The sequence below is a fragment of the Camelina sativa genome, chromosome 1 (assembly GCF_030686135.1).
Source record: "Camelina sativa cultivar CO46 ecotype springtype chromosome 1, ASM3068613v1".
Taxonomy (NCBI): Eukaryota; Viridiplantae; Streptophyta; class Magnoliopsida; order Brassicales; family Brassicaceae; genus Camelina; species Camelina sativa.
This window is the reverse complement of record NC_141880.1, coordinates 2174847-2191356: the sequence shown is the minus strand read 5'-3', so window position 1 is coordinate 2191356 and position 16510 is coordinate 2174847. Positions and strand designations below refer to the sequence as shown.

At 37.9% G+C, this 16510-nt stretch overlaps 5 protein-coding genes across 5 annotated transcripts; 4 read left to right on the top strand and 1 right to left on the bottom strand.

The window, feature by feature from the left end:
• The first annotated feature begins 45 nt into the window (after nucleotides 1-45).
• LOC104718718 (leucine-rich repeat receptor-like serine/threonine-protein kinase At2g14510) lies at nucleotides 46-3270 on the top strand. Its single transcript, XM_010436548.3, has 9 exons — nucleotides 46-492; nucleotides 572-1115; nucleotides 1214-1674; nucleotides 1779-1914; nucleotides 2007-2078; nucleotides 2159-2227; nucleotides 2349-2420; nucleotides 2810-2881; nucleotides 2984-3270. The coding sequence occupies exons 1-9, from the start codon at nucleotides 408-410 to the stop codon at nucleotides 3021-3023; spliced, it is 1551 nt and encodes a 516-aa protein (XP_010434850.1). The 5' UTR covers nucleotides 46-407; the 3' UTR covers nucleotides 3024-3270.
• A 477-nt stretch (nucleotides 3271-3747) lies between these two features.
• On the bottom strand, nucleotides 3748-4968 carry LOC104718626 (uncharacterized). The gene has a single exon (XM_010436437.3). The coding sequence runs from the start codon at nucleotides 4668-4670 to the stop codon at nucleotides 3945-3947; it is 726 nt and encodes a 241-aa protein (XP_010434739.1). The 5' UTR covers nucleotides 4671-4968; the 3' UTR covers nucleotides 3748-3944.
• Nucleotides 4969-7370: 2402 nt separating this feature from the next.
• Nucleotides 7371-8133, top strand: LOC104718532 (Late embryogenesis abundant (LEA) hydroxyproline-rich glycoprotein family). Its single transcript, XM_010436329.2, has one exon. The coding sequence runs from the start codon at nucleotides 7470-7472 to the stop codon at nucleotides 8043-8045; it is 576 nt and encodes a 191-aa protein (XP_010434631.1). The 5' UTR covers nucleotides 7371-7469; the 3' UTR covers nucleotides 8046-8133.
• Nucleotides 8134-8258: 125 nt separating this feature from the next.
• On the top strand, nucleotides 8259-13568 carry LACS6 (long-chain acyl-CoA synthetase 6). The gene is given in 24 exon segments (XM_010436225.3): nucleotides 8259-8548; nucleotides 8652-8712; nucleotides 8803-8880; nucleotides 9021-9092; nucleotides 9184-9265; nucleotides 9355-9460; nucleotides 9561-9637; nucleotides 9836-9880; nucleotides 9996-10082; nucleotides 10434-10523; nucleotides 10679-10758; nucleotides 10914-11007; nucleotides 11131-11219; nucleotides 11305-11393; nucleotides 11546-11675; nucleotides 11834-11952; nucleotides 12054-12177; nucleotides 12267-12353; nucleotides 12617-12720; nucleotides 12802-12887; nucleotides 12964-13053; nucleotides 13145-13231; nucleotides 13343-13417; nucleotides 13419-13568. Coding segments are annotated over 24 exon segments (2100 nt in total). The 5' UTR covers nucleotides 8259-8424; the 3' UTR covers nucleotides 13443-13568.
• Nucleotides 13569-13902: 334 nt separating this feature from the next.
• On the top strand, nucleotides 13903-16271 carry LOC104718352 (sugar transport protein 6). Its single transcript, XM_010436116.2, has 4 exons — nucleotides 13903-14364; nucleotides 14504-14823; nucleotides 14888-15514; nucleotides 15626-16271. The coding sequence occupies exons 1-4, from the start codon at nucleotides 14238-14240 to the stop codon at nucleotides 16073-16075; spliced, it is 1524 nt and encodes a 507-aa protein (XP_010434418.1). The 5' UTR covers nucleotides 13903-14237; the 3' UTR covers nucleotides 16076-16271.
• Nucleotides 16272-16510: the final 239 nt, after the last annotated feature.

Below are 16510 nucleotides of genomic sequence, written 5' to 3'. Positions count from 1 at the left end.
GTAAACACTACTGAAATCAGATCAAGTTTCTAAAAGTTATTTCGTGAAAGTTAATAATTGTAGAGCAAATTACAAATGTAAATCAACGGACCGGATTAAACCGAGCCGGTCATGTTTTCAATTTTCAAAATAGACCGGCAACAGAAATAACGGCATAAAATAATAATTTCTTGTCGTCGTCTCGGAGAAGAAGAACAAAAATAAAAAATAATAAACAAATATGTTCGTCGTCGTCTTCATCAACCTTTCGTGCTCTGACCTGTTCCTCCAATTCTCTCATTCTTGAAAAATCTCTCTCTGGAGCTGGAGGGTCAACCCACCCCCCTCCTTCTTCCAAACCTAAACCTCTTTCTTTTCATGCTAACTGCTCTTCAACCACCACCACCACCGTCACCGTCTCCGCCGCCATGTCTCATCTCCGCCTCTTTCTCCTCCTCCTCCTCCTCCTCTCTCTTCTCTCTTCCTCCATCTCTCAGCCTTCTCCTCCTTCAGGTATCACCTCAATCTCTTCCTTCCATTGCGTTAATTCCTCATAATCTGTACCATTCGCTTACAAATTTCCCAAATTCAGCGATTCTGATCGATTGTGGCGCCTCCGAGTCATCCGTAATCGACGGCCGAAAATGGCAATCCGACGAAGCTTTCGTCACCAGCGGAATACCAAAGACCGTCCCCGACAAAGCCCTCGACCAAATTTTATTCACCGTCAGATCCTTCCCTCTTGAAACTCGCCGCAAGTTTTGTTACGTGGTGAGCGTTTCTCGTGGCTGGAAGTATATGATCAGGACGACTTATTTCTACGGTGGGGTTAACGGAAAAGGTACTTTGCCGCCGGTGTTTGATCAGATTGTTGACGGCACGTTCTGGGGTGTCGTTAATACCACAGCTGATTACGCCGATGGTCTCGCTTCTTATTACGAAGGGGTTTTTATGGCTCAGGGGAAATCTATGAGCGTCTGCGTTGCTTCCAATTCTTATACCACTTCTGATCCGTTCATCTCAGCTTTGGAGCTTGTCAGGCTTGATGGGACTCTTTACAATTCCACTGACTTTTCCACTGTTGGGATGAGTCTTGTTGCTAGGCATGCTTTTGGATACAGCGGACCTATCATCAGGTATATATAAAGTTCACTACTTTGATATCAAGTTTGATCATTTCCCCACATAGAATTGGTTCCTTGGTTGCTATGTTAACATTCTTCGTCTTATTCAGGTTTCCAGATGATGAGTTTGATAGGTTTTGGGAGCCTTATTCCCTGAATTCGACTGTACCAAACAATAGGAAACTCGAGGTTTCTGGTTTCTGGAACCTCCCGCCTTCAAGGATATTCAACACAGATCTAAGAGCTACCCAAGTTCAGCCTTTGGAGTTCACTTGGCCTCCAATGCCCTTAACAAAGGCTACTTATTATATTGCGTTATACTTTGCTCATGACTCTGACTCGTTGGGAGATGGATCAAGAGTCTTTGATGTTTCTGTCAATGGTATAACATATTATAAAGAGCTGTCTGTCACTCCAGCTGGTGCGGTTATCTTTGCAAGCAGGTGGCCTCTTGAAGGTCTCACAACGTTAACTTTAAGTCCCAGAAGTGGTTCAAACCTTGCCCCTCTTATTAATGGTGGTGAAATGTTTGAGTTGGTACCTCTTAGAGGCAAAACTCTTGTTCGAGATGGTAAGACTGATAACATCACTGAATTGATTGAATTCGTTTTTGTGGTGGTTGAAAAGTAGCTAACTGCTGATTAAATGCTGAATTTGGGCTTCTGCCTTTTGCAGTAACTGCTCTAAATGCAATTAAAAGGAGTTTCAAGAACGCACCAGCTGATTGGAATGGGGATCCTTGTTTGCCTAAAAATTACACGTGGTCTGGTGTTACCTGCTCTGAAGGCCCTCGAATTCGTATAGTCACCTTGTGAGTTGGAATTTTGCGGAATTGTGTCGCCCGTATTTTTTGATGCGTCAGTTTGAGATTACTGACACTTTTCTAATTCATTGTTTTTCCAGGAACTTAACTAATATGGGAATTTCAGGTTCCCTAGCACCTGCAGTTACCAAATTAACAGCATTGTCCTCTATGTAAGTACCTTGACTAGCGAACTATTAGTTCTATGCCTGAACGTCAAAAACATCTGCTGATATTTGTGTCTTATGAACAGTTGGATAGGAAAGAATTCTCTCTCGGGAAGTTTACCTGACTTCAGTTCACTCAAACGGCTGGAATCACTGTGAGAGGATAATTATTTTATTTCACTACATCTTATGCAGATTTGCACCTGTCAATAACGATAGGCTACAATTGAACAGAGACTCATAAGCTAATCTCATATTTTGGTATCTATGTACAAGGCATTTGGAAGACAATCGTTTCAGTGGAAATATTCCTCCATCTCTTGGTGGAGTGCCGCACTTGCGAGAGCTGTAAGTTTCCATTCTTCTGATTATTGATTTTAAATGTTTCTGTGGAATAAGCTGCAAATCGTCTGCTTTTCTGCTCAAGATTCTTGACTTGTATATGGAAAAGACATAATACCTTATATTCGTAATACAACAGTTAGCCCTTCTTTACTTTGGCATCAGCACTTTTGTCTTTTACCTTTGCTTTCTAAGATTCAAAGGGCATAATAAACTATAAACCCTGTATACTTTTTGCAGTATACCAGCATAAATGTAATCATGTCTCCTCTATAGACTCTTCCGAGATTCAGTTCTTGAGCCTATATGTTTTCTATACATCATTTCATTGTCGCCACGTTGCTGCCATGAGCATGAATTTTTGACTTAGCTATGTATGTTTTGTGGATATTTAGGTTCTTGCAAAACAACAACCTAACTGGCCAAATTCCAAGCAATCTTCTTCAGAAGCCTGGGCTAAACCTAAGGTAAGCTACAAAATTCCCAAAGTGGTTTTAACCATCCATATCTGAGTAATGTCTCGCATAGAACCGGCTAATGCAAATATTCTATGTTTCTTTACACTTCAGGACTTCTGGTAACCCCTTTTTGACTCAACAGCCACGTTGATTCGGCCTTTAAAGATGAAGACGACAATGATTTGAGTTTGCGTTATACATTTTGTAGAGCTTGTGTGTAAATTAGAAGCCTCACTCACGTGTACAATCTACTTAACATATATGTATCATTCTTTGAACACTTTGGGAGGGGGGATAAGAGAACATTGATTTGCATGGGTTGTAATATCATTCTATTGTGTAATGAAACATACGTTGTATTATGAATATTGTGATAAATTAATGGAGTTTTATGTGTTTTTCTTCTAATTACAAATCGGTTCTACTGAGGTCAGTGATATTTCTCACTAGATATTCTTTGGTCATAAAGGTATCCACCTGAATCTACTAAACTTTAAGATATTTCTTGAAAATAAAGATGCCAAACAAGATATATAATCAAAGGACAAAAGAAACGTGAAAATAATGAGAGCTGTGGTGTCTGCAAAAGTGGAGCCCGATTCCAAAATGGTGAAGCAGAATCAATTGGTGCAGAAAAAAGAAAGTAAAAATTTAGAAAACATCTGAATCTTGCATGTGCCCATCAGTCTTTCATCTTTCATTTTCTCATCATTAACTAACAAATAGACTACTCTGTTTTCTATTTCTCTGTCTCATCATTTTTGTTTTTTGACATTTACTCGTTTGTCTCGCATATTTCACATCTCAACATGCAAACAAATCTAAAATCACATCTTCATCTTTTCATGATTACTGAAATTTTTGATCCATAAATATGAAGATGAACTGTTCTTACTTGAATTTCTTGACACTTAACACTGTCGTCACACATTAGATCTCAAACCATAGAGCTTAATAGAACACAAAAATACATGCATTAGAGAGAGTTACTGACCAAATGAGAAACACTCAAGAATCCGAACAAATCAACCAATAATACTGTCAATCAAAGACACTCAAGATTCGATATTTTCTAAGTGCGTCTCTCTACTTTGTTTTTCTTAAGCGAAAGTGGGAACAGAGGAGGTAATGGAAGAGATGACTTAGAAGGAGTGCAAATAGGAACGTGAATCATCGGCCTGATCCTCATACTCGCTGATCTCGTTCTTTCCAACCCTTTCTTACCTCTCTTCCCTTCTTTCTCTCTCTCCACTCTCTTGGCCGCATCCTCAAGCGAGCTCGATGATGATGTAGAAGAGGACGGAGACAAAGACGACACCGTCCTCACCGTAACCGGCGAAGCAGACGGATTCCTCTGTTTCTTTAACCTCAAAAGCTCTTTCCAAAGAACCGTACACTTGGGAGGGCGAGGAGATGGATCTTCGTCTATAAACCAACTCACTCTGTTATTATTATTATTCATCTCCTGATCTTTCTTCATCACTTCCACTTTACGACTCTCTTCATCTTCGTTTGTCTTCAAGGTAATGTTTTTAAGCTTCTCTGAGTGCTTTACTTGCCAAAAGGGAAGCAACTTACCTTCGGAGAAGAGTTCATCGGCGGTAAGCATCTTCTGTGGACTCACATTTTCCGACAAGAACTCAAAGTCGGAGACTTTCACTGACCCTTTAGCGACATCTTTCTCTAGTTCCTTACACATCACGGGGCTGATGCAGATGAAATCTCCACCGTCGGATAAATCAGCTGAGAAGGATATACGAGGTCCAATCAACGGTGGTGATTCCGTCTCTGAAACCATATCTTCTCTATGCTTTCTTCTTCTGCTCTTGTGATGAAGAAGATCTGATAGACACGAGCAAGTGATTGATCTTTGCTTATAAGCTTTGGTGGAAGTAGCAAATCGTGGTATAGACGTGTGGCTGATTGATTCTTGTCTGGAAGTATTAAGAGAAGAGAGTTCTAGCTAGTGGTAGACTTTGTGAGAGTTATAGATGAAGGAGATAATAAATAAATAACAAGGGAGAGAGAGAGAGAGAGAGAGAGAGAGATGAGGTCTGGAAAAGGAGAAACAGAGTAAGTTGATTAATGTAATTAAGATTAATAAATTGAGGTTAAGAAGATATAGTACTAATGAGGAAGACGACCACATGGACACGTTGGGGGGAGACACAAGCAGACAAATTAGAGACATGTAATTAGAGTTGTAACTTTAAAAGCCTGTTGGAGATTTAAGAATATAAATGAGCCATGCAACTTATATTTATATAATCTTACATCAATCGAGGTTACTTCAAAAATATAAGATAGAAAACGCTTTTTTTTTGTTTTTCTAATAGAGAAGATGATGGATCACAGAGTCAATGGGGGGAGTTGGGAATTCACGAGAGAGAGTGCATGAAGGAAGGAGGGTAATGACCAGTTAACACATGTCGGCACATGTGTTAACCTTCCCGTCGTTGCATGTGATTAATTACAGTAATTAATAGCGTTTCTCTTGCTTAGAAAACAAATTTCAGCTGAAGATCCAAAATATCATCCTTCATGAAACTTTTACAAAATCGGTTCTCATGTTTAATTATCTACAGAATGCATGCATGATTTTTGTCTTGGTTTACGAGGATTGGACGATTTGCAAATTTTTTTTAATAATAGTTTAGCACACTTAATTCTTTTTTTTATTTTGTTGTTGTTGTAAAAGCTATCATTTAAATTTTTAAGTCACGATCGAGTCCAAAATAACATGCAGACAACTTTAAAATTATTTTTCTCGAGAGAGTATATATATTTCATAATATTTAAAAAAAAAACACTTATAGCAAACTATTGGGCATGGGACAAACAAACAGACAACAATAATAATCTCGAGAGAGTATATATATATTTCATACTGAATATATTGAAGTAATATGATCGTAATAAAATAAATAAATACAAGTAAAATACTTGGAAGCACGTTGAGCTGCGGGTTTCTTGGTGTTGGACCACTCTCGTTTTAGTTCTGATTTTTCTTCTCCTTCCTTTGTTTTTTTTTGTCAACGTCTCGGTTCAAGTTTTACTCTAACAAGTAAAAAATCGTTTATCAAATTTCAAATTAAATGCATATTTTTACTAGATCTGTTTGCATCTTTTATTTCTCATATTCTATAGTTTTTGGTTTTCAAAAACTCAATTTCATACCAATTCAAATTTTTCAATTTTGGGTTTCTTATAATTAAGGGAATCTAGTTTTTACTCATTCTACTTTATTTTTTCTCAAAAACCAAAATCCATTTTTTGGTTATTAGCTCCCCCATTGACTCTCTGATTCATCATCTTCTCTAATAGAAAATCCTAAAACTAAAAACCAAATATAAAAGGGACTTAATAATGAATTTAATAAAAAAAAAAACTCTAAACAATGGCCAGATGATCAATTGTTAAACATTGAACTATTTTTTATATATATTAAACACTAAACGAAAAACTGTTACAAATTTAACCATGATAAGTTTATCCTCTTAATAATTACGTCATTTTTTCCAAAATACAAATAACTCATTTTTTTCTAGTTAATGTACTGATTAGAGTCCTTTGTTTTTTTTTGTTTTTTTTTTTGGTCAAAGATTAGAGTCCTTTGCTAAGAATTGGAAATTGATTCCTTTTTATTTGCTTAACATTTAATATTATTTAATACATTATGTAGTAGGCCCACTATCATAAAGCGCCGGCTCTGATCTTAGTAATGGAATATCGTTTACACTAAGAATCGGAGGAATCAATGGCACCTACAAATGCTGGGTGCTCGTGGTCGGATTTAAAAGTTTTTTTTTTTTTTTTTTTTTTTTGTTAAAAAAATTGACTATACTTCATCGGATTTAAAAGTTTCTAACCTAGAAATTTAAGTACAATTCATCAGTTACAACTTACAATTAAGTAACATACACCAAAATGAAAAATGAAAAAAGAAAAACAATATATTTTTTCTACATTATTTAACAACTGTACGTTATGTAAAACGATATTTCATCACTGAGTAAAACGACATTATTTAAAACTGTACCATATGTAAAACGACATTATTTAAAAAAAAATTCTGGAAAGTGGAAACCAAGTCGCTAGAAATTGATACTAGTTGGAACATTTTTTGTTTACACCACAGATTGCTTAACCATATATTAACATTTCATTTCTGTAAATTTTTATTTTAAAATCTGTTGGATTTCATTCTCATATATATGGGATATGGACACAATAAAAGCAAAAGATCTTATAACAATACAACACGTCAATTAAAGTGTCAAACTTTAAGTGGCTGTTACATAGTATGTAAATTATTTTCATCCAAGGAATCAAATCCTCCTAATTAAGAGATATATAGTTTTGACATAACAATAATTACATTTGATCAAAACAACAATAATAGCAAAAAACCTCCCCCTAATTTACTGCCATAAAGTGAATACAGATTTGTACAGCTTTCAAATTCCTTCTTAAACTTAATTATCCATCTTTCGTTTTATGAATGAATCTATATGTAACAGAAAGATAAGTCTAATACAATTCTTACATATACACAAAACCTAGCTATCACGCCCTCATACAATAATAATATTACAATATGGTGTCGAAACGAAACATCTGCTACATAGTTTCCGGAATCATATTCATCCTCTTAGCCCTCTTCATGATCGGTTTGATCTTAGCGCAAACCGTGTTCAAGCCAAAACATCCGATATTACAAACCGTATCTTCAACCGTCGAAGGCGTATCCACAAATGTATCGCCACCAGATCAGGTCCAGGTAAACTTCACTCTCACACTCGAGATGTTGCTGACGAACCCGAACGTTGCCGATGTCGAGTACAAGACGGTGGAAAACTTGGTTTATTACAGGGATACGCTGGTGGGGAATCTGAGTCTTCCTTCAAGCACGCTACCAGCGAAAGGTTCAGTGATGTTGGCATGTCCTCTAGTTCTTCAGATCGATAAATTTGTGGCCAACTTGGGGGATATCGCGCAAGATATATTGCATGGGAAAATAGTGATGGAGACAAAGGCAAGAATGCCAGGAGAGATCACGTTGTTGGGAATCTTTAAAACACATATGGATTCAATATCGCATTGCAACCTCGTACTTGGGTTTCCTACAATGAAAGTGTTGGAACAAGTCTGTGATCTCAAAACTAAGCTGTAACTGTTACGTTTTTGTTCTGTTTTTCGTTTTTGTTCTATAGGGCATGTTTAATTATAGTTTTCCGTAATAATAAAAAAGATTGTATTATTCATTCAAGTACCTTTTTAAAAAAAATCCACCATTCGTAAGTTCTCTTTAGTGATAAAAAAATATGGTACTATTATTTTTTGTTTTTGTGTTACAAATTAATAATATATAAAATTTGGTGAGAAAGAAAGACACGAAATCAACGGATAGCAACATCATCATCTCAACACAAGAGAGTTAGAAAAGCGTGCCTTCTTTTTTTTTTTTTTTTTTTAATTTAATAATAATCGTCGGATCTTCGGATCATTGCCCTCTTCTCTCTCTCTCTCTCTCTGATTCCGTTGCGGAAACTATGGATTCTTCATCATCCGTCGCAGCGCGACGCCGTATCAACGCTATCCACTCTCATCTGGTCACGTCTTCTCGCTCTTCCCCCCTCCTCCGTTCCAATCCAACCTCCGGCGAATTCGGTCTTGGTCCGTATTCTCTCAATCTCTTCTGATTTACTTTAGTACTAGGCTAGCTAAGCTTCGCATCTCGTTTGCTGATTCCTATTTTTGCATCTCTGATCGCAATCAGATAACGGCTACAGTGTTGTTCTTCCTGAGAAATTGAATACTGGCAATTGGAATGTTTACAGGTTTCCCTCTTCTTCTCTGCTTCCTCCTCCTCTCCTTTCTCCATCTCTCTCTCTCTCTCAATTTCATTTGATTTTGAAAATTTTACTCAGATCTGTAAAGTCTCCGTTCAAGCTCGTTAGTAGATTCCCAGATCATCCTGACATCGCTACTCTCCATGACAATTTTGAGTATGGCAATCAGAATCCCCCTTCTTCTTCTTCTTCTTCTTCTTCTTCTTCTTCTTCTTCTTCTTCTTCTTCTTCTTCTTCTTCTTCTTCTGAGTCATCTCTCTGATTGTTACTGTTCCTTTGTTACTCTATGTATGTAGGCATGCTGTTCATGATTTTCGTGATTACAAGTATTTAGGAACTCGTGTTCGTGTCGACGGAACTGTTGGAGAGTGAGCTGTTCTTCAACTTTACTCTAGAAAATTATGTATATGCTTCCACTCTTTACGTGACTCTTTTGTATTTTTATTTACTCTTCTCTAGCTATAAATGGATGACATACGGAGAAGCTGGTACTGCAAGAACTGCTCTTGGTTCTGGTTTAGTTCACCATGGTATCCCCATGGTAATTTGTTTGATTCTAGCTTTTTTTTTCCGATTGATCTTGAGTTTTGCAGCTTGACACTCAAGTGTCTCTTGTTTTTCTTCTATTAGGGATCATCTGTTGGAATTTACTTTATCAACCGCCCTGAGTGGCTCATCGTTGATCATGCTTGTTCTTCTTATTCTTATGTCTCTGTTCCTTTGTATGATACTCTTGGTAAGCTTCTGGTTACAGCTTATGATTTCAATTGCACATTTGTTACGGATGTTTATGATAATAATACTCTCTCTCTTTTTTCTTTTTTTTTTGAGTGAAGGTCCTGATGCTGTCAAATTTATTGTCAATCATGCAACTGTGCAAGCTATATTTTGTGTGGCAGAGACATTAAACTCTGTAATTTCTTCAATCTGCTGCTTTAATTTCCTTCTCTTTTTCTAAATTCTTAATTGGATGATAGTAAGAAAAGAACCTTTCTTACTCAAATGATGTGTATGTTGTTGATTGTTTTCCTTCAATTGCTCCTACTTTTGCTAAATGATCGTTTTTCTGACTTCTTTTTGCTTACTTTCCTGTTTTTGCTGGAGATTTCAGTTACTTAGCTGCTTGAGTGAGATGCCAAGTGTACGCCTGGTGGTGGTATGAAGACACCTCAACTTTTTTTTATTCATTACTATTTGAGTATTATGACTACAGTTTTCAAATTATTTTGTTTTCTTCTCTCTGTTCGGGTTACTTTTCCTGGACTAAGTAGGTTGTTGGAGGCTTGAATGAATCTTTACCCTCGCTTCCGGCATCAGCAGGAGTGAAAGTTGTATCATATTCGGTGTTACTGAATCAGGTACTTGTGTAATTTTGTAATTCAATAGCCGTCGTCTGAAGATAAATAGGACTAAGGACACTATCATTTAAGATTTTGCAAGTTCTTACCAGTGCTATTATGAGTCGTGTTCTGTTTATTACCAACCCGGTTTCATCAATATTTATAAAACACTGGGTACTAGTAGGTCATATATGTACAAGTGTACTTCCACATCAGTTTACTTTTACCAGGACTACTGTTATACCTTTCCCATATAACCATCATAGTTTTCTCTTTCAGATAATTCACCCTGTATCTTTTTCGCTGCTAGAAGCACAGTTGTGGTCCATGTTGGTTTCATTGTTTTCTGACCAAAAATATGTGTTTCAGGGTCGTAGTAACCCTCAGCGATTTTTTCCACCAAAACCCGATGATGTTGCAACTATATGCTATACAAGCGGAACAACTGGAACACCCAAGGTTTTGCTGACTTCAAATTTTATCTTCAAATTTAGGATAGTACTGTTCTTTATTTCATATTTACCCAGACTATAGCATCTAAATTACTGTTTATCTAATCCTGTATGTCTCATTCCTCCCTGACCTGCTCTTCTTCTGGATGAAATATGTTAAAGGGAGTCGTTTTAACTCATGCAAACTTGATTGCAAATGTTGCTGGCACCAGCTTTAGTGTGAAATTTTTCTCTTCAGATGTGTAAGTGATTTGCTTCTTTCTACCAATAGTTCAAGATTTTCAATGTTCTCCTTTGTATCTATTGCTACATATTCCTTAATTCTTAAGCGGTCTTGTTTCAGATAGACTATTAGTAACTAGTAACTGATTTTGTCATAATCTCCTCTACTCTCCAGTTACATTTCGTATCTTCCATTGGCACACATTTACGAACGAGCTAATCAGATCCTAACAGTGTACTTTGGTGTTGCTGTTGGATTCTACCAAGGGGTTAGAAACTGTTCTTTCTCATTGACCATGATAGACATATGCACCTGTGATCTGTTTTTTTCTTATACCGTGCCCCTTTTCTATTGATTTGATTGGACGAAACACTTGCAAAATTTTCTGCAGGACAATATGAAACTACTGGATGACTTGGCTGCTCTGAGACCAACTGTATTCAGCAGTGTCCCTCGATTATACAATAGAATTTATGCTGGGTAATATAATAGCTTTGGTTTGTTGATATGCGCTCTCTGCTGCTATTGAGAATTCACTGAACTAATGTAAAGTTGTTGTCCCCAGTATCATTAATGCAGTAAAAACCTCTGGTGGGCTGAAAGAAAGACTCTTCAATGCTGCCTATAATGCAAAGAAGCAGGCTCTCTTGAATGGTAGGTCCTGTCATACTTCGCTAAATTGAAACCAATATGTGAAATACTGTATCTAGGGCACTTTGATTACAGTTGAGTTCTAAGATATGATACAGTATTTCCTTCGAACAGTTTTAAGCTTGATTTCCTTTGTATGTGTACTGGCGGTGCAGGAAAGAGTGCTTCGCCCATATGGGACAGGTTGGTATTTAATAAGGTAAAGGACAGACTTGGAGGACGGGTTCGTTTTATGACGTCTGGTGCTTCACCTCTGTCTCCTGAAGTGATGGAATTTTTGAAAATGTAAGTTTATTACTTTTAAAATATTGTGTTCTGTCATATTATCCATTAGAATTTACCCTCAAGAATGAACACATTGTGTTCTTATAACTTCCGTTTGAATTTAGCTTGTGAATTTCTTTTATCTTTTGATTTAATCTTGTGGTGTGAATCTTCTTTAGATGCTTTGGAGGAAGGGTATCAGAGGGATATGGAATGACTGAAACATCTTGTGTCATAACTGGAATGGACGAGGGTGATAACCTCACTGGGCATGTTGGCTCTCCTAATCCAGCTTGTGGTGAGCTTTTTTACCGACTCTGCATAAGATAAACAGAGTAATTTGGAACTAAATATACAATTTAAATCGCTATTTGGATTTGATACGCCTTCCTTTTTCAGAAATAAAGCTTGTGGATGTCCCGGAAATGAACTATACATCAGTGGATCAGCCCCATCCACGCGGCGAAATATGTGTTAGGGGTCCTATCATTTTTACAGGCTATTACAAAGATGAAGTTCAAACGTATGAACACCTCTTGCATTGCAAATTCCTCTTTCACTAATTAAAATGTACCAAGAACTAATTCTTTCAGTAAAATATATTATTGTCAGGAGAGAGGTTATTGATGAAGATGGATGGCTTCACACTGGAGATATAGGTCTGTGGCTGCCAGGAGGACGTCTAAAAATTATTGACAGGTTTTTTCCGAGTCACTTGATTGTTATACATTGTCTTATTAGTAAAGTCAAATACCTTGGCTCACAATGTATACGCCTGCTTTTTCATCTGTATTTCTCACCCCATTATTGGATTTTACTTCTTACTGATGATGTAAGCACTAAGAAATGACTGGAAACAATTATGGAGTGCAAAGCTCTATCTTTCTAAGATTGGTTATATTTTTGGGGACTTGTTGTCTTTTAAACAGATTCTTAGTAAAATTTTCACATTCTTTGAATAGGAAGAAGAACATCTTCAAGTTGGCGCAAGGGGAGTATATAGCTCCAGAGAAAATTGAAAACGTCTATGCCAAATGCAAATTTGTGGGCCAATGCTTCATTTATGGTATAGTAAATAAATTTCGTAAAATCGTTTTGTATACTATTGCTTTATTCTTTCCCTAATTCACTTGTTTCCAATTTTCAGGTGATAGCTTTAATTCATCATTGGTCGCTGTTGTATCGGTTGATCCAGATGTGCTGAAAAGCTGGGCTGCTTCAGAAGGCATTAAGGTAATATAACTTCCTTAACCTGATTCTCCCAATGTGACAATAGGAAACTAACTTTATACCACTTTGCTGAATGTAGTATGGAGGAGATCTGAGAGAATTGTGCAATAACCCGAGAGTGAAAGCAGCAGTACTATCTGACATGGACACTGTTGGAAGAGAAGCTCAGGCAATGCATCTCAGGAAACAATTTTCGTTAAGTTTATATTTATCAAGTACGCTATCACTGACTTGAAAACAAACAAAAACATATTGTACAGTTGAGAGGCTTTGAGTTTGCAAAGGCGGTGACATTGGTGCTGGAGCCATTTACACTGGAGAATGGTTTGCTAACTCCTACATTCAAGGTAAGTTCTGCCAGACCCGTTTGAGCAAGTAGTTTCGATGGTGAGATAATATTAGGAAACCAGTTGTGAATATGGATTGAAGCATAAAGGATATGATTTGAATATTTGCAGATTAAGAGACCACAAGCAAAGGAATATTTCGGAGAAGCAATAACAAACATGTACAAGGAACTTGGTGCTTCTGATCCCCACCGCTAATAAAGCTTTGTGATTAATAAAAAAAGCCCACTCGAAATGTTATGTTCATCCCAAATTGTATTCTTTTTTTGTTGTTCTCTTGCCACATACCTGTTTGTATTGAATGTTAGTAAAGGTAATAAAGGTGCTACATTATGTTTTCCCCTGTGTAATAGAAAAGGCAAAACATTCCACAATTCGTTCGTTTGATATTATTCGCAGATTCTTCGGCCTACCACGAAACGACAATCTTATTCACCGTATTCTACTTCTGTAGACTGTAAACCTTCAGATTGGATTCACTCGGCCAACTCACTATCCCGTTCGCTGAAAGATATTATTAAAACTCGGTTCAGTTTTTTTGATTGGCTCAGTTATTAACCACGATTACTACTGCTGAGCGGCTGAGCCTGATTTAGTACAAGAAGATTTGACTGTGCAACCCAAGAATAATTGGAAAGAGAAAACAAATTTGTGATCCAAAAAAAACTAACTAATCACAGACCATACAATAACCCATATATCTCGCATATGCTATTTCGAAACACACAGTCCCAATTTTAGACAAGTCTGGATCTCATCTCAGTTTGGTCTGTGACTCTGTCATGTCTTCATCTCTTATAAATACGTGATCTCTTTCACCTTTTATGATTCTCTCCAAAAGGGTCTGCATTTCAAGCAGGATCTCTGTCTCCCTTAGTCTCTGGTCCGTGATTTCTTTAGTTTACACGGACACAGAAACACACGCACACATATACAAACACTTTACATATTTTGACATATATATACTGAGTTCGCGTGGTGGTGTCTGATCGGGATTTTATTAAACATGGCTGTTGTTGTAACAAATGCAAATGCTCCGGCTTTCGAAGCCAAGATGACTGTCTATGTCTTCATCTGTGTTATGATTGCCGCTGTTGGTGGTTTGATCTTCGGTTACGACATCGGAATTTCCGGTTCATTCTCTTACTCTGTACTATTTTTCACCCACACATATGCATTCCAAGAAAACTAAATAAAACCTATATCTTGCATCTCAAGTTACATGTCTTTTGTTTTCTTGAGCTAATGTTGATGATCACCTGTGGTTAAAAGGGGGAGTGACGGCGATGGACGATTTCTTGAAGGAATTTTTTCCGGCGGTGTGGGAGAGGAAGAGGCACGTACACGAGAACAACTACTGCAAATACGATAACCAATTCTTGCAACTGTTCACATCGTCTCTTTACCTAGCCGCACTTGTGGCCAGCTTCGTTGCTTCCGCCATCTGTTCCAAACTCGGAAGGAAGCCCACGATGCAGTTTGCTTCTATCTTTTTCTTGATTGGTGTCGGCCTCACTGCAGGAGCCGTTAACCTCGTCATGTTGATCATTGGAAGACTCTTCCTTGGCTTTGGGGTCGGATTTGGCAATCAGGTATATATAACTGAACTAGCTACAGGTGTCAAAACAGGTCACTAACTTAACCTGAAATTTGCAGGCAGTGCCGCTTTTCCTGTCTGAGATTGCTCCAGCACAGCTCAGAGGAGGTCTCAACATCGTATTCCAACTCATGGTTACGATCGGAATCCTAATTGCCAACATTGTCAACTACTTCACAGCCACGGTTCACCCTCACGGATGGCGAATTGCTCTCGGTGGAGCCGGGATCCCAGCTGTTATCCTCCTCTTCGGTTCGCTGCTTATCATCGAGACGCCTACAAGCCTCATCGAGCGCAACAAGAACGAAGAAGGAAAAGAAGCCCTAAGGAAGATCAGAGGAGTTGATGATATCAATGACGAGTATGAGTCTATCGTCCATGCGTGCGACATCGCGAGGCAAGTCAAGGACCCTTACAGGAAACTGTTGAAGCCGGCTAGTCGCCCACCGTTGGTCATCGGAATGCTTCTCCAGTTCTTCCAACAGTTTACTGGAATTAATGCGATTATGTTCTACGCACCGGTTTTATTCCAAACTGTTGGGTTCGGAAGCAACGCAGCTCTTCTCTCTGCGGTTGTCACGGGAACGATCAATGTTCTTAGCACGTTCGTTGGGATTTACCTCGTTGACAGAACTGGCCGGAGATTCCTTCTTCTCCAATCTTCCGTTCACATGCTCATCTGCCATGTCATTAACTATCTCTTGTCTTTGTTTTTGTTTCTTGTGATTCAAGTTGGTAACTTGAAGATAGGTTTCTTGTCGGACAAGTTAAAGTAACTAACAAATCTCTTGAAACAGTTGATCATTGGAAGCATCCTAGCGAAGGACTTGGGTGTAACGGGAACACTCGGGAGGGCACAAGCACTAGTAGTGGTGATATTTGTGTGCGTTTACGTGATGGGATTTGCGTGGTCATGGGGACCTTTAGGATGGCTAATCCCAAGCGAGACGTTTCCTCTAGAGACTCGAAGCGCAGGATTCGCTGTAGCAGTCTCGTGCAACATGTTCTTCACGTTCTTAATTGCTCAAGCCTTCTTATCAATGCTTTGCGGGATGAGATATGGAATATTTTTCTTCTTCGCCGGCTGGATCATAGTGATGGGACTGTTTGCGTTGTTCTTCATACCAGAGACAAAAGGAATAGCCATTGATGACATGAGAGAGAGTGTCTGGAAGCCACATTGGTTCTGGAAAAGGTATATGCTTGCGGAGGATGATCATCCTGACGTCGAGAAGAGATCTGCTTGAAGTGCATCATTCTCTGTTGATGTGTCTTTTGTTTTCCCCTGAACTCTTCACTTTTTTTTTTTTTTTTCTTTCTTTTGTTGGGTTGCTATTCTTTAATTCTTTTGTTTCGTTGGTACGATTAGTGTAGTAATAAGGACCAACTTGTTGATTCAGGTTAGGGTATTATCAATGAAAAATTCCATGGAAATTTTCCTCACATTCTTCTCTCATTTATTTACCTATTTGAATTGTTTCGTCATACAGTAGTAGATTAAGCTTAAGCTTCTGAAAATTAACAATTTAACGCCTTAATTTTTAGGCTAGAATAGAATATTCCAGAATTACAGTTTTGTTTCTTTTTGCTCAACGTTAACAGAATCAGATTCTCTGTTTAATTGCTTGTACCGAACACAGAAGAACAAAACCAAGCAAGAAATCCGGTTTAGGAGTAAACCG

What these genes read in the sequence shown, in the direction of transcription:
- LOC104718718 (XM_010436548.3), top strand. Translation starts at nt 408, where the DNA reads ATGTCTCATCTCCGCCTCTTTCTCCTCCTCCTCCTCCTCCTCTCTCTT. An exon ending in TTAACAGCATTGTCCTCTAT is followed by an intron (nt 2,079 to 2,158) that starts GTAAGTACCTTG and finishes TCTTATGAACAG; the next exon opens with TTGGATAGGAAAGAATTCTC. An exon ending in AAGCCTGGGCTAAACCTAAG is followed by an intron (nt 2,882 to 2,983) that starts GTAAGCTACAAA and finishes TTTACACTTCAG; the next exon opens with GACTTCTGGTAACCCCTTTT.
- LOC104718626 (XM_010436437.3), bottom strand. Translation starts at nt 4,670, where the DNA reads ATGGTTTCAGAGACGGAATCACCACCGTTGATTGGACCTCGTATATCC.
- LOC104718532 (XM_010436329.2), top strand. Translation starts at nt 7,470, where the DNA reads ATGGTGTCGAAACGAAACATCTGCTACATAGTTTCCGGAATCATATTC.
- LOC104718352 (XM_010436116.2), top strand. Translation starts at nt 14,238, where the DNA reads ATGGCTGTTGTTGTAACAAATGCAAATGCTCCGGCTTTCGAAGCCAAG. An exon ending in TTACGACATCGGAATTTCCG is followed by an intron (nt 14,365 to 14,503) that starts GTTCATTCTCTT and finishes TGTGGTTAAAAG; the next exon opens with GGGGAGTGACGGCGATGGAC. An exon ending in TTCACATGCTCATCTGCCAT is followed by an intron (nt 15,515 to 15,625) that starts GTCATTAACTAT and finishes CTCTTGAAACAG; the next exon opens with TTGATCATTGGAAGCATCCT.